The sequence below is a fragment of the Epinephelus fuscoguttatus genome, linkage group LG21 (genome assembly GCF_011397635.1).
Source record: "Epinephelus fuscoguttatus linkage group LG21, E.fuscoguttatus.final_Chr_v1".
Lineage (NCBI taxonomy): Eukaryota > Metazoa > Chordata > Actinopteri > Perciformes > Serranidae > Epinephelus > Epinephelus fuscoguttatus.
The window spans coordinates 13,954,282-13,979,955 of NC_064772.1; the positions used below are offsets into that span (position 1 = coordinate 13,954,282).

Consider the following 25,674-nt stretch of genomic DNA (forward strand, 5'->3'; position numbering starts at 1 on the left):
GAACCGACAATTATTTTTGGCTATTTCTTTGCCCAGTAACTGGCTATGTAAGTGACCACATTAATGATTAATTGAGAATGATTCATTCACAAATTGCCACTGAACTAAAAAGTAAGACACCTTTGATATTAATTTTTCTCTGTAGATTTAAGTAGTAACCTCTGCGTTTTTCAACCTGGACCCTATTTTCCAATGTTTTTGTGTCTACATGATGCAATTTTTGAAATTGGTCCAGTATTGAGTGAGAGGGCAGCAGCTGGCAGCCGGGAAACAGGCTGTAGTGTAACCACTTGGAGTATTCGTGCAGCGGCAATTTACATACACAGAAAGTGTTGGCTTTTTGCCACTGACAGACTCAGATTGTTTTTCTAAATGTCTGACAACATTAATGAAAAGATATATCTATGTGGGGATACTTCTCATAAAGAGAAGGACCATATTTAAAAAACCAGAAACAGCACCGAATCGCCATCGCCAGACCAGACTCCACTGAATAAAAGGCATTTTTATTATCGTTAAACACACTTCACAAAACAAAATTCACAAAAACCATCTCCATTAGTCTTTTCTCTTGTTCCAACAATCACCAACTCTGGTTTGGTTGAAATTAACCTTTAATTCACCCAAATAGATGTCAAAATATGCTGGTTCTATACACGCTAAAATTACTGTTTTATTTAAAGGGAGTCTGGTGGGTTTGGAAATAGAGATTTTGTTGGTGTTTCTGGTTAAACAAAAAGGATCTTACTCTTTAACAAAAAATGGACTATCTCTGTAGGGATCATTTTCATAAGTTGTCCAACACTTGTAATGACAATTTGAGCCTGTCAGTGGCAAAATTTGACGGTGCACAAATGCCCCGAATGCTTATGTTACAGCCTGAAGTGTTTCTGCTAAATTCATTTAGCAGCGGTGGCACGCCGCTGCTAAATTATTGCCGCTGCTGCTGCTGCTGCTCCTTCAAAACATTTATTTTGCAAATGCACCACCACCACTCTGAGACATCTGTGCACTTGCACAGCGCAGCAGCCAGTGTAGTGAGGAGAGGAGCGGTGAGGGGAGGGGGGAGTGGGGGAAGGCTCCTATTTAGGGATGCACCGAATATTTGGTAACCGAATATATTCAGCCGAATATTGCAAAAAAACCCCACACATTCGGTATTCGGTGGAATAAGTGAAAAGCAAGTCCGAATAAAAGCGGCATGTTTTGATAACGCAATCAAACAGCGTGCGGTGACGGACGGAGTAAAATGTCGGTAGTGTGGCGATATTTTACTCCGTCCATCACCGCACTCGCATATGCGACTAAAAATAGTTTTGTGCAGGCAAAATAAATCATTCAGCACGCTGTGTGAGTACAGATTTCAACCAGCAGCAGAAATGAAACGGCGAATCCCGCCAGTTGTGGGTTGAATGGGGGTCACAGACAGACAGGAATACGTATTCCTGTCAAATACGGCGGCGCGTGGTAACGGCTTATGCCAGATTTCCACTGGATGCGTGTCCGTTGCGGAACTCTGCGTGCTCCGCCGTCTGTCAATACCCACTGGCTGCGTTTGCTGTGCGGTGTGGTGCAGATCCGCCGGAAGACATCTCGGAGCACTGCCATGATTAATATCTCCTTGCCCATGGTGTCAACGGGGTGAAATGACGTCTGAAAACCTCTGACCTGTTGATTTCAGGCCTGCCTCTGCCCAATATGTTTTCAAGGTGTAGTGCAAGGAAATATGATCCACCGTGAACACTGTGTATTTTATTTTGAAAATTAACTGGATGTTTTATTTTGTTTGTGTGCACGACTTCCTGCCCCGCACGATCTGCTCTGTTTCTCGGTCTCTCACCCCCTCCCCCCGCCACCCCTGCTGCTGAAAAAAATCTCAGAGGAAACACTGAGCCTGTTACGCCACTATTGACTTCAATGCTGGACCAGGTTGAACAGTTGTTGTTCCCATTAGGGCACAAGTGTACTGGCTGTGTGGCCAAACGTACGTGTACATAGTGTGCTGTGCCTGTGTGTATACTTGCTGCAGCATGGTCGTTCGTCGACGCAGCAAAAACGCCTGATACTGGTGGTCTCTGCTACGGGCAGACCACAGCACTCAGACACAGAGGTCGCAAAAAGCGAAGAAGGTGGTGACACTGTATTTCCGGATGTTGTAGGCTATGCACAAACATGGATACTCCCGATGAAGAGGAGATTATAATTTTATATCTTTTAAATCTCGGCAGAGGAAAAGACGTCGTCTCCGCCGCCATCAGACATGGGATGTGCGGCCGGACCTCACGTTCATGGTCTCTAGAGGTCTACTTCGCACGAGCATCTCTAGTGTTCATGTCAATATTGCATCTCGCGCACGCATCACATTACCTCGCGTCAAAGTGAGCGGCTTACGCACCAAGCCGCAGCAAAATACGTGTGGCAGCCATGATGCGTACGTGCAAGCGTTGTCTGCAGCAAGTATACTTCTCGCATTAGTCACTTAGACACAAAACACAATCCAGGTTGAAAAATATTGAAGTTGCCTTTTAATGGCAAATCTGTGGAGTGCTTCAACTACCAATTATTTTGATTATCATCTGCCCAATATTAACATATTATTTTTTGGTCCTTAAATGACAACTTTAAAACCCAAATATATTTAGTTTTATATCACAGAAAACTAAGAAAATCAGTAATTGTTACCATTTTAGAGGCTGGAAGCAGCACATTTTTGGGGTTTATTGCTTTAAAAAATTAGGTTATTGATAATCATTTATCAAAATAGTTACCAATTTATTGTCTGATTGTTTGATTTCTATTAATGTTGTAAACATTTTTCAGACTTATCCTCCTTCCTGGCTTGACAACAACCAGCACCTAAAAAAAAAAAAAAAAAAAATTACATCTGCTTTCCATCCTTCCACTCTATAATACGCACCAGAGTTCACCAAACAGCCATTTTATAATATGTGACTACAACATCTCAGTGAACATCCCATTACAAAACTGGAGCATCGCTCCCTGTGTAAACACTCGAGTGTGACTTTCAGTCTGCCGCCCTGCCTCGCTGCCTCTCTGAGGCTGCATGGACCAAAGTCTGAGGGGATCAGCTCATAATCCCCGGCCCCTTCAGGCCCCGGCACAACAGATAAAGGCATGGCATCGGTTTGAGATCACATCCCTCTGTGTGACCTGTAAAACCCAGTGAGCTGTCTCGCGCCAGTCAACAATGATGCACTTCAGAACGCAGGCATCTGGGCGGGTGAACATGGCACGGCGGGGAAGCTTAGCGGTGGGGAGCGAGGCATGAAAACAAACACCTAGCAGTCAGTCGCAGTCACATGAGCATTTAGAACAAGTGTTTCCTCTGAGAAACAATCACGCTGTTAATCAGGTTATCGCCCTCCACTTTCCTCGCTGCTAAAAATAGGCCCCTTTTTACCTCTTTAGCTTCGAACCTACAACGGAAATCTTTGAGTTGTTCTGACATCATGCTGCTTAAGACATTTATATTTCATTTAAACCAGGAAATAAAGAGAATTACTGATTGGGAGGAATTTGACAGGCACACTGCTGGCCTATATGCATAAAAATGTGACGCAATTCTGTGCTCGTCTTTCAGATGCTACACATCCCTGCATAGGTGTGCATGTGAGAGACGAGCTGCGTGATGGGGAGAGGAGACAGAGTGAGATGTTACAAGTTCTCTAATTATTTCAGTGTGCTTGCCGTGACACTTGACAGACCTTAATTTCACCATCCTCAAACTGCTACACTGCTGCAGTCCTATCTGTCGACTGTGCACATTATATCCAATTTTAATACACGCCATTCAACAAAGCCTGTTGCTCTAAATATTCTGCTTCTTCACGATAAGGAGAAAAAAAGGGAAAATCTGCCACTTTGCAACAGTTTCCTGCCCCGAGAGCTTATTGCACACAGGAATGTGGATAATAAGGTGTCATTGTTGGTGTTTTCTCTCCGTGCATCCGCGCTCGTACGTGTGCAGATGTCAGTGTGTGTGTCACTGAATGCTTGTCTTTATTTCACACTGATTGGCGCTTCTCCTGGCAACAGCCCAAACAGCCTTTGCTCCACTAAACGCAAGTGGAGCTGCTGGTGGGAGAAAGACGACAACTCTGGGGGGAGCGACATCTTGTGACAACTCTGTCACATTATTTCATCATCGACCATCGATCCAGGAGTCTCATTAGGTCCTTTCTGACAGATAAAATCACATTTCCAGGACAGAGCGCGGTGTGATGTGGTTGCTTGTCCAGGTCAACAGAAAAGTGTGGGAACACAGCTGGTGGAATTTTTAAAACTGTCGCTACTACATCTTCGGTTGCAACTAAAGCATCTGGAACGGATTATATTCTGTAATTGCTTGTGATTTATTCAAGAGAAGCAGAGCAGCCGACTCCAACAGCTCCACCAAGGATTGTGTTGTGCATGATTTGTATTCCTTCCCATGGACATGCAAACTGAAAATTTGGGCAAAATGGAGCTAAGCTGAAAAGAAGTCTAGTCTGGAAGGCACAAAAACGCTCACACACTCACATACAACCACGACCGCCCTTGACACATGGCTTGAGATACATGGAGGACATCTGACAGAAGATGTAACAGCCTGCCTCTTGTGCACCCCCCGACAGCCCCCCTCTCCTTTCACCATCAGCGGCACACAAATACAGCCACAAACGAACATCTGCAGCACAGAAAGACACATTCATTTGTCATGCGCTGCAGTCTTCCATCACAACAGGGATCGCAACTGAAACAAGAAGGCCCAGATGTAAAATAAAGCTGCAGAAAGAAGTCTAAAGAGCAAACGGAAGTTTCATTGTATGATCAATTTTTATTTGCATGTATCAAGCTTCAAAGTCTTCCTATGCTTGAAGATGAAATCGCACAACAGCATCCTGTACACAGACGAATGTGTAACACACACGCACACACACACACAAAGCAAATCCCAGTGGTGCAGAGGGCTGGAACCCCATTTGATCTCCGAAGATTCCTGAGCTGCAAAATCTTAAATATTTATGGACTTCAACTCAAATACTGGAGCTCATGCTCACGCTCACAAGGAAAAGAACCTGAGAGGTTTCCTAATTAAATTAATCACACTGTAAACATGCTCACAGGCTCAGAGTTCACCTTTTGATAAAGAACAAAGCAAAAAGCACAAAAGATGAATTCTCAAAGGGTAATCAGGGACGTGTTTCACACTGCACATTCATTACAGCATAACAGGTATCTTTATTACGTTATTACTTTCTAATTAAGGAGCCATTACTGTTTGTAAAAAGCTTTCCATTTTCTTTTTATCTATGCAGCACTGCTACAGAGCACATTTCAAAATAAAAGCTGCTGGGGTCAATAAAGAAGTAATAAAACACAACAGTCTCGGACTGACTCATCCCAAAAGTTACACCTACAGACACCTCTTCACAGTTAGATGTCACTCACACATCCATCGATCTGACATTGCTGAAACTGCATTATATGCTGCTGGAGTCCCACACTAAGCTCAGGCAAACAGACCCACTGTAGGAGTGAAACCAAGGTGCTTAAAGGAAGCTAGCTGTTGAATTAAGGGTATTTTTTATCACCTGGACAAGGTTGTGTTAAAGTGCACCTAATGATATAATGCCAACTGTCTATCATTCACACATATCACACAGCACCACACAAAAACATTATATCCTGGTGGTGTCTGGCCTGATGCTGACAGATGAATCTCCAGAACATCCTCACCACTTTGAGCCAATACGTACATTAATTTTTATTTCACTGTCTCCCTGCTCTTCAGCTTAGAAGCTCCTGGATTTCTTCGCCCCGCTCTGTCTCTCTTCTGTGCTCGGCGTCCAAATTTGGGTTTCCTCCCACCTTGTCTATATAACAAGCTGTACATTCAGAAAGTTATGCAATGCGGGCCATTTGTAGCCTATGCAGTGCACAATGGAGTTTTGCATTTTGTCTGTTGCAGAGAGGAAAACCTAGCCATCTCTCCAGTACCTGTACCACACTCTACAGTCAGATGTACCTGTGTGCACTTGTGCAATATTGCGCCTGTTAATCTAAGTGGCAATTAGTGAACCACAATATCTATATGCTTTCAATATCAGAGCATGCACAGCAGGCTTGCATTAGATCTCCAGGCTGCACAGTACCATCTCTGTCATACAATTACTGGGCTGCAGCTAACAGTTATTTTCATTACAAATGAATGTGCTGATTATTTTCTCAATTCTTTGATTAATAAAACTTCAATTCAGTCCATAAAATGTCAGAAAATATACAGGATTGGTCGGAATTGCTTCAAGACCAAGGTGACATCTTTAACTTGCGTGTCTGACTCACAATCCATAACCTGAAGACAGTCAGTTTCTTATCACAATCGCAAAAGACAAACAAAGGTAGCAAATCCTCACAATTAACATGCTTTAACTAGGTAATAATTAACATTTTTGCATGGACTAAAAGTTAATGATTTGCTAATTAATCTATTGTCTGCTAATACATTCCCTGGTGCCTTCAGGACCATCATTCTCCATGAGTTTAGACCTCATACTGTGCATCAGCGCAAACATCACCTGCTCACCATATGAGTCATTAATATAGACCAAACTGTGTATTCACTACAGTAAGTGTGTGAGTGTGTGTGTGTGTGTGTGTGTGGACAAGTTTCACACCAAGCAGCACTTTGAGCACAAATCCTCCTTATCATAATTTACATTTCCTCAGTATGAGGTGATGGAGTCTGACTGAAGTGCACTGAACCCAAAATGACTGTTTTCATTATTAATAGCGACCTCATAACCTTGATGAGTCGACACATCTCTGGGTAATGTATGCTAACTTGAGCAGGATGAATACATTACAGCAGACAACAGAGCAGGTGCAGGGATGGCTCTCCAAACTAACACTAACACTAATCAGGCAGCGTGCAGCAGGTCACTTTGACTTCCTGTTAGTCAGGTAAGAGTTACCACTGAGAGACTGAAATACAGAGAATAAATATAATATCGCAGAAGACACAGCAGCGGTGGTTTCACCTTTAACTTTGGATTTAACTGTCTGCTTTTCATGCACATTATAACTAAATTAAATCTGCATGCACACAGTTTAAATGGCGCCGGGTGCATCTTGACATACATGAAGCACAGCCCAATATTCGCAACTTGTATCGAGCGACATCAGCATAAAGAAAATGTCCTCGCGCGCATCACGTAGCTCTAAATGACGCCGTGTAAACTTACAGCGGTGGTTGCGACGCTTCCCCTTGTACATGGTCATTATGTACGGGTCCAGCTTTGCGCTCTTTCTGATCCTCTCTCAGGTGCGACAGACACACAGAGCGTCGGGACTTTCGGCGAGCTGCGATACTTTCTGAGCAGAAATAAATTAATTGGCCCTTCAGACGGAGGATTGGAGGCGCTGCTTGAGCGAGGATCATACCATTGCTGAGGGACGGGAGAGGGGGGGTCGGGATACAGAGCATCTCATGCACACTGACAGCAGCAGAGTGCCAGTCACATATTAGCGAAAATATGAAGCAAAAATCAGAAAATGAGGGGAAATATAGCCATGACTTCATAAAAAAACACAGCAGAGTACTCGAATTATTGATTTCCATCACACATCTACCCTCATTATATATGACTTTAGAAAAATCTGTTTGGATTCACAGACTGTGTCAAGAGTTCTTCCCCTCAAGATTAATTTATTTGTTGTTTTGACCTAATTTTATCATCATAAATCAACATTTTCGAGCCTTACTTTTCTGTGCTGATTATATCAGCTAAAATATTCCTTCTCCAGCTGAATGAACCTGCTATATAACGTTTTAATTTTTTAAATTTTCTTTACACATAAAGTGTACATACAAGTTATATTGTTGGTCTAGGTTACTCATCTAATACATAATTTGTTATATGAATATTATATAGTCATTACTATCTGTTGAAAATGATGAATTAGTCTTTATTTAAAAAATGACTAGGGCTGCCCCCTAATAGTCGACCAGAAAGGTAATTAGTTAGCAAGACTGTATTGGTCACTTAGTCGCAGGAAAAAAGAAGTGAAACTCTTATTAGGTAGCTGTGCCTTGTCAAAATAAACCAAGACCTATAGTATATGATGGAACCATGTGGGAATTTAATTTGAAAGGAACACAGCCAACACTGGTATGTGGGGCCCACATTGGTAGTAAATGAGTTGAAAAATGGGCCCTATATTGGATTGTTCATGGGTTCCATATTGGCCCCATGCCCATTGCCCACATGAGTGGTTTTACCCAAGTGGGCCCAAAATAAGATGTCCATTTTGGACCCATACCAACTTGGTACCCATGTAGCTTCAGTATAACCCATGTAGGGTACATGGGTAAACCAACCTATGTGGGCAACTGGCATGGGGCCAATATGGAACCCATGGGCAATCCCATATAGGGCCCACTTTTCAGGACATTTACTGACCACACGGGGCCCACATACAAATGCTGACTGGGAAGTGTCCACGCTCAGCAATCAGACAGGAGTCACGTTAATTTCCAGGGCTGGTACCTGCTGTTATTCCACAGGCTAGTTAATAACATGTCGGACAGGAAATCCAAAGTGTGGGATCATTTTGAGAAGGTGAAGGACGAACCCAAGGTGATATGTAAACTCATCTTCATTGGTCGACTACAAACATGACGTATCATCTCAAACATGGAAGTAGCTACATGCCCATTAGCCACTTAGCACAATCATTACTGCTTTGCCGACAGCGTCATTAACAGGCAGCTCGCTCAGTGTGTGACGTGCACTTGTAGATAAAATATAGGCCTATATTAATGAAGGTTCATTAGTAAAGTTTGTATTTCTCTGTAATGTAGCACAGTGTTAACAATGTTACTGATACTATTCTTTCTCACACCTTCAACTCAAACCATTGTGTTGCCCCGCCAAAAATATATCATTTGATAATTAAATTAACATTGTAAACATGCGGGCGACTAGTTTACTAATCGCGTTAAATGTCAACTATTGGTCGACTAGGAATATTCTTAGTCAGGGGCTGACCAAAATTTTCAGAAGGAAAGAAAAAGGCTGCTACAAAGGCTGATTCAAATGCTTTGAATTCTCAAAGCTTCAATTGTTGCCATGTTGATCTCCAAATCAGTATTTGAATAGCCTATTTTTTTTATACCACTACCTCAAAAATCCCAAACAGATTAGTCCAGGAGTGACGTTTTTCTATGGGTGGATACAGAAGCTAGCGTCGCCCTGGTTCCCTTGTCACAAAGCTAACGGGATTTTTCCATTGGAATTTGGATTACTGCTGAAAATAATCTCTGCGGCAAACAAACATTTATGATACTTACACCCTGCAAAAAAGTGGAGTGCAAAAACTTACTTCCGGGTTTTAGGACTCTCTATGGCACATGACTTAAAAACAGTAATCCAACATAATTCATTAGGCCTCATAGATTTTATATTTATGTTATGACACTCAAGATACATACAGTATGTCCAAACAAGGCTATAGACATGGGTGTAAATCTCAAGGGCGGAAGCAGGGGACTCGTTCCCTTCAATATTTGAAACATGTGCATTTGTCCCCTCCAAAAAAATCATAAAAATAGCTGAAGGCACACTGAAGACACAAATGAATGAATAATAAAATCACCAGAATGCAGGAAATTAAGTGTTTGAGGCCCCAGATTTTTCATGGGTTCCCCTCAATGTTGAAACAAAACCTATCGCCCTGACTGTAGATCTGAAGAGTGCAGTGTGAGACTGCACTAAGCACACTTAACTCGAAGCTACATGCTAAGATACTTAGAATAACAATGGTAACATATTGATGTTTTCAAGGTATAATGTTTACTACGTTCACCATCTTAGTTTAGTCTTAATATTTGCTAGTTAGCGCTAAACTCAAGCTGAGGCTGTTGGTGATGTAGTTTTGCCTATACTTGCTCAAGGACTTGACCTGATGATGACAACAGATAAAGTCGGAGGATCACCGAGGTTATTGAAATTCAACATGAGGGGGGAAATGAATGTCTGTATGAATTTTCATTGCAATCCATCCAATAGTTGCTGAGATATTTCAGTCTGGCTGACATTGCCATTCGGCTAAAAAAAATGTAAAATGAGTTGGCGCTATGTCATCCAAGTGTACTCTGATACTTGCTATTCTTCAAAATTGCTTCAAATGTATTCTGACTTTCTGCTGGGAATAATTTAACTCTGATTCACTCGTAGTACACAGACTTTAGACTTTCTGCCAATCCAACCTTTGAAAGAGGACCAAAGTCTGGAATCAAGTATCATCTGTGACCTTGAAGGTTTTCTGTCTGGTTCATTTCATAAAGCAGTGGAAGATCCTTTTTCTGTATTAAGACAAGAAGGAGGTGGCATCCAGCAGCAAGCAACTGTCTGATTATTATCTCCCTCTGTATGTGCATACAGCGACATAGGCATAAAAATAATATTCCACTCCCTCCACAACCTCTGGGTACACTCGAGAAAAGGTGCATCTCATCTTACTTGCAAAGGGGATTGTGTTGCTACGGAGACAAGGATAAGGAAGCTGCCTGGATGTTGATTTTGTGTGATCCATTCCACTATATTACGTTATTGTTGTGTGGGTTGAATAACAACACTTTTTTTTTTTCGGGCTCGAGATGAATTGTGCAGTGGAAACAAACAACTTTGAGAGCCAACTGCATGGAAGTAGCAGGAATTTAATCAATATTGCCCTCCTTTGAAACTAGTGCTGCTCTCACATGCTCCAGAATGACAAACAGTCTTCTCTATTTTTTTACTGGAAAACATAAAAAAGATAAAATCCCTCAAAGTGAATTTTGTGAAAATCAAATAAATCACATCCAGCAAATGTGCTTACTGGTTTATGGGTTATAGGCCGAAGCAATTTGTTGTAAATTTACAGTTCTTCTTTACATTTTAAATGCACAGGAAAACAAATTGGAAATTATGAACATGTAACAATCATCAGCAACCAGCAACAAGAAAAATATGTATTTGAAAGATAGCAGGGACATCTGGTGTCCATATTGGATTAATACAACCAGCCTCAAGAGTACAACAGGAAGCTTGTAGTCAATATGGTTCATAGTAAAACGAACTGGATTCTCTCATGATTAATACTCTTACTGTGCTTCATTTTGTGACTCCACACAGGGCCGGCTTGGTTTAGTACTTCCTGACTCAAGGTGTTTTTTAAATGAGCATCAGACACACTAAATTTCTTCATTAGAATTTTTTTTTACATTTTCATTTTCGTAAGTATTTAGATTTTTTTTTTCCCTCCAAAAGTTAAATGCAGGGTTGAGCAACCTTGTAGTGAGTAGAAAAGGCAGTGCTTCTTTTCTCCAAATAGTTGTGATGTTTCCAATGAGATGTGGAATTTGAAAATGCTGTATTGATAGCAAAGAAACAATTGATTTCCTCAAGTTTTATAGTGTGTTTCACAAAACTACAGAGGATATGAGCATCAAAACCTGCTCAGTCACTGCAGGTTTAATACAAATAGTCAATGTTACACCTCAGTAAGGCTGAGATACTTTCAGATACACTGACATGAGTGAACCTTCTGTGATCTCTGAGGCTATTAAAGCAGCTATAATCAATCAGCAGTTGATCAAATGACTCTGTGCAATGTGAATTTGTAGACATGAACCCTCAAAGCATCATGACCCAGTTTTGCAGTTCACCTCAAGTCCTCCAACTCATACGACCCTGTAAGTAATTTGTTCCTACCCTCTAATACAACCCACAGGAGCGATTGCTTAAACAATGCCTGTACTGATGTCATAGAAAAGGTCACATATGAATGTTAAATGCTGCAGTCGCAGATGCACCAAAACTACTTTGTGAAGTTAAGGCAATAAAACTCCTTGATTAGGTTTAGAAAAAGATCATGGTTTTGGTTCAAATAAGTATTTCTGCTCCTGGCCCATGTCATGTGACATAGCACACAAACATCATGTGACATTTGAAGTTACATAATAAGAGTTACTCAACAATGACTATCAGTTTTACACAGAACACAAATAGTGGCCTCCTGGGTGAAAGTCCTGTGTTTTTTGACCCATCTGACACCTCAACCACCTCCCTACATGGACCTTCTAGCTCTTTATACTACATCGCTTGACTTCCCTATTTGCTCCGTCATAATTACTACAGCCACTAAAGACTGCTTCCTAACAATAACGCAAATATTGGACATAATAAGTTGCTTGTACGTGCAACCTATGTGGTTTATTTTGGTGAAAAACAGTCTCCTTTTTTAGCATCTTTCAGCTCAATGTTTTGGTTTTTGGTACCAATTTTTTTTAGACATTTTGAAGTCGACAGGAAAGTTGGAGGAGAGAGAGGAGTTGACATGCAGCTCAGGACCAAGGGTTGGAATCTAACTCAGGCAAGCACTCAACCAAGTGAGCTCAAGGTCACCCCAGCAGGCAACTGAAAACCCCACTGTACACTACCTGCACAGCAGACAAAGTTTGAGCATAGCAGCTAAACACAGTGAAGCATGTAGCTGCTAAAGAGCAAGATATTTCCTTCAGAAGTTGGTGGAGACCAAAAACAGAGTTAAAAAAGAGAGTTAATATTGGAAAAGGGTGACCAGAAAGAGTTCACTGACCCTTGATCACCAAAAAATAGACAAAAAATAATGTATTTAGCCACTGGGATGTCATCCATTGGTTTGTGGAGTCCCATTCTGAAGCCTTGAGTTCAGTATTTTGGCCATCCATATGTTATATTTGGAGCCAGAAGTGACCATATATGAACGCACAATTGTCATGAATAGGGAAATTAGCTATAGAGACCAAAACCATTTTTATACCAGGTTGTAAACGTGTTTTCTGCTGTAAAGTTGGCCATTTTTACATTGGTGCTTAGGTAGATTGACTCACTCTGGAGCCAGCCTCAAGTGGCCATTCAAGGAACTCCATTTTTTGGCACCTCCATGTTGGCTTTATGCTTCAACCCTGGAGGCTGGTTTAGAGTCTCACTTTGGTTCCAATTATCTTCCCAAAGGACCACAGTGCTGTCATGTTCCCACAGTTACTATCCATCACTGCTCATAATATTTTAATGCCGCTCTTAAAAAGTCACTGTTATTTCCCTTGCTACTGCACCACAGGGCTAGTTAAATCCGGTTTGTCCGATTTCAATTAATAATCCAAGTGTTAAATTTTCCTTAGTAGGAAAGGAAGATTGAAGAGAAATTACCAACTTGATTTACCTTGGATGTGGCGATTTCCTCAAGAGGAATATACCCTGTTTCTAGGAACCTCATGAAGTCTTTAAAGCGCTGAGCACATCATTACCCTTTTTAAGATACGGAGGGCTTCATAGAAGAAGTACATGCATCAACCTGATCTAAAGTGCTCGGCATTCTCAGACAATCTCTGCTGGCATTTGAAACACACTCCCTGTTAACAAATGACCCTCATTTAGAGCCGAGATGGAGGGATGCTGCGGATGCCCACAGGGAAGATTTTCTACATGATGGATATAAATCTGCTCAAGCCATCACATCTCATTGGCCTATGACTTACAGCCTCTCTTAGCTCATTAGACAGGCACTGCTTTTGGCACTGAGTAATTGCAAACGTATCTAGTGTGTTAACTGCTGCAACTGCTTAGCAGTCTGTGACAGCAAATCGCCTCTCTTTGCTAGTACTAAGCTCACAAAGCCTGAACGACTCAGTTGTTTGGAGTCGGTCCAATTCGACAGACCGGTGTCAAGGTGTCAAAATATACAAAAAACACAGACATACTCAAACAAACTCTCTCAGGCTCTAAGGCTGTGATGACACAGCACATTTTGTTCATTTAAATTCTCGGCATTCACAATGAAAACCACCCAAATAATTTCTCATGCACCTTATTATACATTATACCTTATAGTGCCACATTAGTGCCTCATTAGCAGTGATTTTGTCTACATTTCATGACTTTTTCACTTAACTTTTCCAAGTTTATGCATGCAGATTTCTCAAAGGGGCAGTGTGGTCAAAGTAAACGTTACACAGTGAGAGAGAGCAAAAATCCCCTGGGAGAGTTTTTAAAGGAGAAAACAGGCATCCTATGCCACACACACACACACACACACACACACACACACACACACACACACACACACATTGCTACTAGTTACCGAGGACCTCCCCTGAAAGCAAAAAGCTGCAAGAAAACCTCTTAACAGGTTTTCAACAACAACATCCCTGTGGTTCAAGTGTTGACTGCAACCCAAACCTGGGAAGGAAAATAGCACACTCTAGTGGAGAACAAACAGCATGACAGCAATAACCACTTCCAACTGAGAGATTTAAGAGGAACATCTACACTAAAAATATAATCTATATTTCTGGCTTGGTGTGTGGAATTTCTTTATAAGATAAAAAGCAGAGAGACAGATGTGTTGACGGTGTATGAAAGCAGCCATGGTGCATTTTTGGCTGATTAAGCCCCACTGTACATTTAAATAAACCTTCTTCACTCACTGTGTCTTTAAGGAGTCAGTGTCACAGGCCAATGCAAGAAGTCTGTCACATCATGTTTGCTCTTTTTTTTAGTTTAAAAAGATATTTTCCCTTGATTTCTACATTATGATTTCATTGTGTGAAATCACAGAGACAAAACAATGTAAATTCTGTTTTAGGGAGGATTGAGCTTTATTCAGAAATTGCCTAGCTATCTTCATTGATATAACCTCCTGAGACCCAAACGTTTTGTTTGGTATACATTTTTAATTTCTCCTAGCTATTTGGGATCAGTAGGACCTGATAAGTATATGTCCCCAAATGAGATGACAATAGGGTCCCAATGTCCTCAAATGAGAAGAATTTGCTGCCATATCAAAAAACAAACATTAATGATACAAGTTTCAACCATAAAATGTGATCAGGTTTTGGACCTTGCTGACTTTTGTGTCGGGATTGGCTGCAGACTGACTTGGCAGAGATAGCTGCCACCTTGTTTTTACATGGATTAGTGTATTATGATCTTACCACCACTAGGTGGCACACAAAACTGTCCACGAACAGAGACAACAGGTCTGAGTAAAGTAGAATGAAGTATAAGGTCAAATAAACCCAAAATGTGATGCCAACCTACAGTATGAGGACACAGAGTCTCAGGAGGATAAATGTAGATCAGTCATCTGTTTTGTGTTTTACTCTATTCAAGGTCATATGGGGTCTTAAGTCTATCTCAGCATGCCTTGGGCAGAGAACCAGCTGGCTGTCAGTCTGTTACAGAACATCAAAAACAGACAGAAAACAAACACAAAACAAAAAAAACACACAAGACTACAATAGGTATGTTGGAGTCTCTGGTAAAGAGATGTCTCTGGACTATGAGAAAACTGGAGTAATGGATAAAAGATCAAGTAAAGAGAGAGGAAACACAGGGGAAACTTGACTGTGCCTCTAAAATCTGCCCATTGTACATGTGTTGTACATTTTAGATGAATGATATCAATGTTTCTAAAGTGACATAGATTTTGAGGTGACTTTGATATCAGGAGGTGGAGCTGAATGTGGGTGACATGTCATCTACGTAGGTGAGACGGTTGTGTTTTAGTGAATTGTTGTGTTTTCCATTGGCTTTTTAGTCAACATTGTGGGTGTTTTGTAGCAACTGGTTGCTGTTTTCCCACTGGGAATACTGCCACATCAAGCAATTGATTTTTTACCAAGACATTGCTGCATTTCCATTTGGGATTGTGCTAAATCTGTGTTTTTGAAGCCTGAACATTTTTTTTTTTTCTAACCATAACTAAGCGAATTTGTGCCTAAATCTACCCGCAGCGTTATTGAAATGTAAAGTCTCAGCGTATCTGCTACATAATAATGTACAAATGTATCTGTGGTTTGTAGAAAGGTACAATGTCAACATGGTGTTTGTTGATTGGGTTGCTAAAATCCACAAATTGTAAGCAAGTAAACAGATAAGTATGTAAAGCATTCTTTTTTGTTTAAAATTTCACTAAAATAAGCAATCATTTATTTTCTGAAAACAAAAAAATCTTCTAACCATTGTTATTTAATCATTCATCTTTTCTTACACCACACTCAAATTTATCAAGCATATATCACCTCAAGTAAACCCTCATTTAGTGTTTTTTAGGCCCTAATCTGCATTATCCCTTCCTCCTGCTTGTTTCCTGAAACAAGCAGGAGGATCATTCTGTCTGTCTCTGCTCTCTGTCTCCATCTGCCAGGGTCAGCAGAGTGCAAAGAATCACATTAAGAAGTATTCAAATGTTGAACTAGTCACAATTGCTATTCATGCAGGCATTAAAGGCTGCCAAATCTAATTCAGCTCAGACGCTATCAGTGCCACGGCAGTTCACCCCGTCGGCAGAGATAATACAAGCCACACAGGGAGGCGGCGGTTTGAAGAAACCTGATACACAGGCAATAATGTCTCCTGCATTTAATGGAGCAACAAATGATTGAGCCATTGCTCGTACTGTAGAAGCAAAGAGGCGACAAAGCAGATGGGTTTTACTTCATTTTTGATTCTACCTACTGCATCAGAGATGAACAAGGCTGTGATTTTTTTGCCATGAGTTGGAGAGTGACACGCATAGAATAGAGTGATTAATACGCAGAGGATGACACATTGCAGCTTTTTGGTTTTCAGTGAAAACCTTTATGAGACACATTGTCGTATGGGCTACATCTGTGACTGCTCAGGGGACTAAACACTGGCAGCGTTGTTAACATATCTGCTCTCACTACTGATCTTCAATATCAGCATTTCTATACTTTCTAATAACATCACAGACCTGTTTTACTAAATCTATGAAGAAGTTTGCAAAACAGAAACACTTTCCGAACTAATTGGCTGCAAAGAGTCGAATCCAAACAGGGAAACAGACGCCAACACCAAAGACTTTTTAAACTTTTGCCAACTTGAACCACCAAAAACTTCACATTTCACTGACCTTTATACATATTCATGAAAAGGCAACACCTGTGTGTGTTTGTGTGTGTAAAACAGAAAGGTCTGCATAACACCAAACACAGTTGGAAATACAGAAGTTTTTTTAAATCAAGTATACTTTAGCAAATAAAACCAGAACTACAACTGACTCATATTCACAGAGGGAACCATCGGACACACACAAGTCATAAGCAGCATTCAGCAATTACATATAAAAAGTAATAGAGACAAAAATTCCCATATTGTAATATAACAAAATAGAACTTAACAGGGCTCCTTTTAATAGTCAGGTCTTCATGATTAACTTATTTTGTCACATCAGTGTCACACTTGATTGGATACTATGTCTGAGGAAACATTCTTTGCATGTATGTCCCGTCATGTATCAATCTACAGCTGATATGTACAAGCATCTCCTGCTGTGTGCTGAAGGGGGTCACTGCTGTAAAAATGCACCCCAGAGATGCCCCCCCTTTTCTTTTTTATAAACTGTAATAAAAATGCTAGTTGAGATGAAAAAAAAAAAAAAGATTACGCCAACATTTGCAAAGAAGAAATTGCTCTGTGGATTAATTTATAGTGTGTATTTTAGTCAAAACATTTTTGTTTTCATATTCATAGACAGTTGCTGATTGGGATGAGATTTGAAAATATGAATTCAGAATAGAAAATGTGTGTTTCCTGTTGTACAAACATATGCAGGCCATACATATGCAGACCCACACTGACATAAAGCATTTGCAGGCCATTAATCCACAAGTAACAATGTTGTTAATGACTTCAAAAAGTAAATTAAGTTCTGTAAACAAGACTGAAGCTAAGGTTCAAATTACTTCCTGTCAGCCTTTATTTTGGTAGTCCCCTTTTTTCTTTGATGCCATGGGGCTTTTATTTTGACGCCTTCTATATACATATATATATATATGTATATATATATACAGTACAGGCCAAAAGTTTGGACACACCTTCTCATTCAATGCGTTTTCTTTATTTTCATGACTATTTATATTGTAGATTCTCACTGAAGGCATCAAAACTATGAATGAACACATGTGGAGTTATGTACTTAACAAAAAAGGTGAAATAACTGAAAACATGTTTTATATTCTAGTTTCTTCAAAATAGCCACCCTTTGCTCTGATTACTGCTTTGCACACTCTTGGCATTCTCTCCATGAGCTTCAAGAGGTAGTCACCTGAAATGGTTTTCCAACAGTCTTGAAGGAGTTCCCAGAGGTGTTTAGCACTTGTTTAGCAGTGGTTTCCTAGCAGCTATTTGACCATGAAGGCCTGATTCGCGCAGTCTCCTCTTAACAGTTGTTCTAGAGATGGGTCTGCTGCTAGAACTCTGTGTGGCATTCATCTGGTCTCTGATCTGAGCTGCTGTTAACTTGCGATTTCTGAGGCTGGTGACTCGGATGAACTTATCCTCAGAAGCAGAGGTGACTCTTGGTCTTCCTTTCCTGGGTCGGTCCTCATGTGTGCCAGTTTCGTTGTAGCGCTTGATGGTTTTTGCGACTCCACTTGGGGACGCATTTAAAGTTTTTGCAATTTTCCGGACTGACTGACCTTCATTTCTTAAAGTAATGATGGCCACTCGTTTTTCTTTAGTTAGCTGATTGGTTCTTGCCATAATATGAATTTTAACAGTTGTCCAATAGGGCTGTCGGCTGTGTGTTAACCTGACTTCTGCACAACACAACTGATGGTCCCAACCCCATTGATAAAGCAAGAAATTCCACTAATTAACCCTGATAAGACACACCTGTGAAGTGGAAACCATTTCAGAATGAGAAGGCTTTTGGGCTGTACTGTATATATATATATATATATATATATATATATATACTTGATATAGTACTTAGGGATTACAGTCATGTGCACATAGGTAAGAGCTAATTGTATTTATTTGTGTGCTTTGTAGCTCTTATGTTGTTTTCTGAGGAAATGGTGTTTTGGGAGAAAGGTGTTTTTGAAGGAAAAAAGTGTTTCAGAAGAAAGACTTATGATGGTGTTCAAAATGAGTGTTCGAATGACGGCTCAACATAATTAAAGACCTCTGAAAACATCAGTGCGCTTCACCAATGTCTGACCTGATTCTCTACAAATGTCACGCAGAATCATGACATCAGGAAACTGACTCAGTGATGTCAGCTACACAGCAATTTATATCTCAAGTTCTGAAGTCTTGTATAACAGCACACACACACACAAACACACACACACACCCACAGTCACTTATGACTGCAGCCCTTTGTAAACAAGTGATAACTAAATCTGAAATTATTGCATCCATTTACTAAGGGCAGTAATATTATCGCTTGTCATTAAAGTCATACTATGTAGGATTTTCCTAAAAAACAGTATATAGACTCATACAGAAGTAATCCCTCTCAGTCATCACTTATGACCCACTAGATGTGACAGTTTATTTTTCTGCAGAGACTTTGTCCTCTGACTTTTCTTATTTTCCTCTTATGTTCTTTGTTCGGGGCGTTTATGGGTGTGTATACCCACAATGCTCAGGAGAGGTTGGGGCTTAATGAAAAGGTAGCGACCAGGTGCCAGACCATAAGGGACCGGCATCGAAGAGACTAGGCGCAGGAAATAAAAGCAAATTAGGTGAGGTGAAACGCCAAATGAGAGTAAATCTGGGCTTGGCTCTAAGTATACCTTTAAAACCTCTCTGTTTATGTTTTCAAATTTGAAGAACAAACTTTATGCGCACTAAAATGGTAGGATGTGAGTGTAAATCAACGTCTTTAAGACCAATATTGGAACCCAGTTTGATGACAATATACAGATATCTGTTCATAGAGACTAATCCGTTTCAGTTGATGTAATGTATGACATGCCCCTCTGCCTCCTGGCCTTCTATATGATGTGTATCAAATCCAGTTGCCCCGGGATCCAGACTTGTCCACAGTTTTGAGGAGGCCACACATGAGCACACTAAGACATCATCATTTCCTCTTAACAGCAAAGAGGCAATTTAAGAAACTGAAGCCAATTAGAAAGCAATTCACTCAGAAAAAGGTATTTTAGGAAGAAAGTGTTCCAATGTACATAAATCTGTGAGGCATGATTGTAACTTAATGCACACTGTATTGGTTCTGACAGTCAGAAGTGGTAATAACTGCTGTGTACCACAGTGTGGTGCTCAGTGACCATACAGTGGGAAAGACTTCTGTCTCCACACACACTTCTGACTCCATGATCTTCATTTAATACATGTACGAGGAGTCGAGACTGACTCTGTCGTGACCCATCATCTCAAACCAAATGAACACTTGATGAATTTCCCCTTTTGTTATAACAAGCGCTCGTCTTGGCCGAGCCTCAAATTCCATTTGACAGGACGGCTCCCACAACTCAAAGTAATGAAGGCAGCCCATCTTCCCCTGTTAGATGAGGTGCATAAATACAGACACAGCTCATTAATAATTCTGTCACACAGGTAGGCTATGGAAAAAAAAGATGACACACTTTACAGCTCAAGCACTCCAAGTCCCAGAAGCTTCGAAGTCCCACTTAGGTATGTTCACACAGTGTAACCTGAAAACTAAGATGCCGAAGACCTTGGTACTGATTTTACATTATGTAGGACTGTTGCAGAAACCTGCTTATCCATCTTTCATGTGTTTAATTCTTGATCGTCTTGAGTGAGGAGTCTGTATGAAACTGCCTCGTATTTGCCAACAAATGTTCCTCCTTTTGTATAATGATTACCTTGGCAACTTGTTTTCCACTTCTTACTTCTCCACCAAGGCTACAGGCTAATAAGGATGTGTGAACAAGCCACGAGGAATTGTCAAGGTCAGGCACGCATTTCAAGCCAGCTGCTATCTATTGAAGACAACCCCTCCCTGTGTGTATAAAGCTTGCGTTTGTCAATTATTCCTTGGTGACACGGAGCAGACAGCTGTGTGTTGTGCTTCCTCTCCCTCAACAGCTGCAGCAGACGTTTGGTCATTCTGACAGCTCAGTACAGTGTACACCTTTTTATTGAGGCTCATTTATGCTCAATGTTAGATACGTATGTGAACACTGACATTCTCTGCATTCTTGTTGTCCGTATTTGTGCGCATTTTCTGAAAGCTTACAGATACACAGCAACACATCTTCCTATAGGTGACACAGATGGCCACCTGGGGCCACATGTGTATTTTTTAAATGTAAAAAAATCAAGGGCGCCCACTAGCTCACCTGGTAGAGCAGGCACCCCATGTACAAAGGCTGTGTCTTTGCCGTGGTGGCTGCAGGTCTGATCACAATCCATGGCCCTTTGCTGCATGTCACTCACCCTCTAATAAAATCAAACATAGGTGAAAAATGATCCAAAAATCTAATGCTAATGGTCGGTTTGTAGTAAGGGTACCAACTCTAGTTGAATCACAGGGATCGTCACAATCAGAACATGCAGGGCATTGATGGAGTAGAGTATATGTGGAGAGCATTACAGAGAAAATGAAGAGGCAGAAGCCATCAGGGGCGCAGTACAAAGAAAAGAAAAAGTAGAGGATGAAATTGGCAAATTTGCAAGCCAGTCTTACTCTCAACTGTCTGGTACCAACACATGGTAAGTGGCCCTAGGACAGACACACTGAGGCACCCCTTGGTGGCGCTATGAGATGCACAGGGTGACATTTTTTGATGCTCCAAGCAACGTCAATCAAACTTTGGACTTTCAACCAGGAGACTGCTGTTCATGTCCCATGTGAAAACAAAAGTTAATTGAATTATTTTAAAACAACATAGTGTGCTAGTATGTGTAGCATACTAGTGATCCTAGGGATGCTTGTCATGGAATGTATGTTACGTGTGTCATGTGACGTTACATTACGTTTGTAACAACATAATTATTTAAAGCCAAACCATTATGCTTTTTTTTAAACCTAGCCACATAATTTTGTTGCCTAAACCTGAGGAAGTAACCCTAAAAACAAAGGGTTTTTTTTACCAATTTTATTTTGAAAAGAGACTGTGTGCATTTAAGAGACGAAATTGTACATTTCCTGTGAAAGGGGAAGTTTATTTTGAAAGACACAATGCATGTAAGAAGCATAACTTGACATTCTGTCCTTGAGCATTCAAAACTGACACTGGAGGGGTACTTGAGGTGTCATATTTTGGCATGTCGGGTCACAGACCAAACGTCGGTATTTGACTAGTTTTGAGTGAGAATGTGTAGACTTAAGCCCCTTTTACACTGCAAGACTTTCCACAAATGTTGGGCTGTTTTGCCGGCATGCTGCGAGCATTTAGACACACAGAGCCGGATTGGCGAGTTGATCCGAGGTGCCCAATGTTCTGCCTCGTAGGGTAGTCAAATTGGCGAAACCCTTTTAGTTTAAAAAGACCGAGGTGGCCTTCTGCCACAGGAGGGGCTGTTGGTGATGCCGCACATGCGACCCACTGGCGGTGGATAAACAGGAAACAGCTGATAGCAGGAATGAGCAGCTAGTAGCAAGAGGGAAACACAAACCTGACAGACACTGTAAAGATGAGCAACTGGGGAGACAAAGAATTGCGCGCCCTCCTTGCCCTCGCAAACGAAGAGACAAAAAAAAAAAAAGAATCTAAAAAAAAAAGGTACATTATTACAACGTTTGTGTCAGAAACTTTTGACTCTGCCCTCTAGTGGCTGTATCTATGCCAACACTAAAGATGCATGGTAGTCTGTGGGTAGTGACAGTTACAACGTTTGAATTTGACATATCTGTTTTCATATGTAGAGGAAGTATAAACGGGCCCTTATCCAGAGTGAATTTCACCAAGCGAGCAGACAGTTCAGTGTTTTAATCAAATCTTCACAGAATATGCAAAATATTCAGGACACTTTTTTATAATGAGGTCAGTTCAGGTAGGAGTCATTATGCCTTACTGATTCCCCTAATTAAATCTATACCAGTCACAAAGGAGGAGGCAGATAAAAAGGGAAGAAGCTGAGTTTGAGAAGAGTTTCAAGCTTTGAGATAAGAGAGATTATGCTTTAAAAAAGGATGCAAAAATATCAGAACAGTGTACCAGATGTTCTGTTTAACCACTGTATATTCAACTAGACATATGTTTGCACATGGATCTTCTGTCAGGAATGAATCTGGGCCCTCCCAGTGGTGCAGTAATTCTCCTAGCTGCTCCCCCACTCCCTAAAATAGCACAGGCTTGAGGTCTGAGAAGGCCAAGTGGCCAGTTTTGTCATGCACCAGTGGTCTAAACAGTGCTCCGAGTACCTTGGGATGGTTATGGCCTGACTGTAAACTGTGTCTCTGTGGTGTCAGAGAGGTTACTGCTGGCTGCAGCTAATGCAAAGTGTTGACTGCAATAAACTTGAGGTAGTTAACAGCCATAATGCTCAGCGTGACCTTTACCGGCCAGTGGAGCCCAAGGCTGGGTCCCGTCCTCCAGCTGTGAGTCAGTATTACGGGCTAACAACTGGACGCAATGATTCACAAGCCCTCAGATTTGTGGCGTAATTGGCGAGGAGCCCTTGTGAGTAAGAGGATGAAGGAATGAGGAAGGGTGGGAGCAAAGTAGCGTGAGAGCGAGGAGACGGAGGGAGAATAAATGTGGGAGTCAAATAAGGAAATGTGAGAGGGAAAGTAAACACTTGAGAAAGCAAGAAATTGCTCGGGGCGAGGTTATGGGCTGTTTTTAATGTTATTTTGTTTATACTGTCCATCTTCATTCAGAGGGGAGAACTCCCCGGTGAGTCTGTCACAGTGATTCCTAATTCGCGCACTAAGCGGGGGGAGTCAGAGGGGTTACGCTGCAGAGCTGTGTGAGCAGGGGTCCGCAGAAACCCTCCGGGGTCGCAGTAATTATCACTGCATGTGTAATCACAAGTCACAAACCATTACTCACACAATACGTCACCTTTTATTGCCTGGATTTCTCTTTTGTCATTCCGCCCGAAGTGCATATCGATGATTACAGCGCGAATTAAGAGACAGACATGACTGACTGGATCAATTATTATGGAGTGCTAAAGGGCAGATTTTCCATTCTGGGGGTCTGTGTCAGGTCTGTTATAAAGGTTTGTCTGTTTAGCTGAAGCTCTGCGTAAAGGTCGCACTGCAGTGGTCTCTGTCATCGCAAGACTGCACACCTGGCACAAACACACAGCTCTCTTACTGAAGTATTATCTCGCAGCATGCACAAGTAGAGCATCTGCAAGAACACTAATCCTACACAAAAGGCTCATTACTAACACCAAAGCTTCTTTGTGCTCATTTCAAACGTGTTGTCTAATCATAAACATGCACATCTAGTGTACAGTTTTAGATGATAAGGAAGTCCAGATCTTGAATTTCAAACCCATCCTGTCTGCATCAGCATGCCCTAACTGTGAACCTCAGCTCCAGTGGTAAACAGGCATCTGTGATTATGCATGGGGAACAATTACCCAGCTCCGTTCTTCTTCGCTGGTCCCCTCGCTGTCTTTGCCTCTCTCTCTCTCTCTCTCTCTCTCTCTCTCTCTCTCTCCTTCTCTGTAGATGGATATAATATTAATGAACACATCTCAGCCAGGATGCTTGTTAGGCTTCAAGCTAATCCTATTTCTCACCGTTCCCACTGTTTCACCTCAGACTGGGCTCCCATCAGTTTATTTACTAACCGCTGAAAGCTACAAGAAGGGACAGGAGCTTCAGGGATTCTCCGTCAGACCAAGGGAAAAAATGTAGCCCGAGACTGTGAGGTGGCTGGTCGGTCAGACGGAAGATATGAAGACAGGGATGAAGATGGATGTGTCCTCTACTTACTGACTCATGTCGGCATCAATGTTTCATTTGAGATTCTGTCATGACCAATGGCAGGGACAGTTACTTCTGGAAGAAATTAATCACTTTACTTCATTAAAAACATTTGTTGCCTCGCAGTGTTTCTCTAAAATGAATGTGTTGACTCGTGTGTGTATTGGATATACTTTCTCACAGAGCCCACTGCTATAAGTGTAGAAATATTTTTACCTTTTTTTCTGACCTTGTTAAAACCTGATATGTAAAAAAGTATTGAAGTAATAACCACTCTTTGCCACAAACTGGGCTTGCACCTCTGCTGAAGGTGATAAAATACAGAAATTACCATAAAGCACTGAAAACATTAGGGGTTTCTCTTACTGTTTTCAAAAATGGCTTCTTTGCAGTCAGAATTTCAATCTTTTTTTTTTTTATGTGCCGCACAACTACCTTGCACAGCAGCTGGATTCTCGCAATATATCAAGAGCAAGCAAGAATCCATCTTGTCAGGCTTCAAGCAATGTGTTTGTTTCCAATCCCCCAGTGGTTTGAATCAGTCAGCGTCCTGTGAGGTGCCACTGGCAGCTACAGGTGTGTGTGACGACACAGAGAGGTGACAAAAAGTTGCAACTCCGAAAGCAGTTATTGTTGATGCTGCAATAGCATCAGTTATATCAGAACTGATGGGCAAAAATTAATAGGACGAATCTTTTTGAATGACCCTTTTTAGCGTCCGGTACCTTAGGGTTCAGCATGTCAAATATCCAAGTGCTCATGAATCCCCAATTTTTCCAACTCGCTGTTATTGTAGGGCACTGCTCACGCCGCCTGCTACATTGAGCGAATGAGAAGGGATTGAAATAGTCTCTAGTTGAGACCTCTGCTGTCCGAGGCCAGTGGTGCATTTACGTACTCCTTGGATGGTCATTCTTTTCACTTTGGTGTGTTCATGAGCTTTAGGCCCTGATCACATGG

General features: G+C 41.2%; 1 protein-coding gene across 6 annotated transcripts in view; it reads right to left on the minus strand.

Moving 5' to 3' along the window:
• The window catches only part of LOC125881757 (RNA-binding Raly-like protein), a 154,416-nt gene that overhangs the window by 47,889 nt on the left and 80,853 nt on the right, over positions 1-25,674 (minus strand). The window contains exon 1 of one of the 6 annotated variants that reach the window (XM_049565068.1): positions 7,245-7,430. The exons of the other annotated variants lie outside the window; for them this stretch is intronic. Within the exon in view, the coding sequence (XP_049421025.1) occupies positions 7,245-7,281 (37 nt within the window). The 5' untranslated portion in view covers positions 7,282-7,430. Of the gene's footprint in view, positions 1-7,244; positions 7,431-25,674 lie in introns of those variants that run through there. 6 annotated transcript variants of the gene reach the window in all.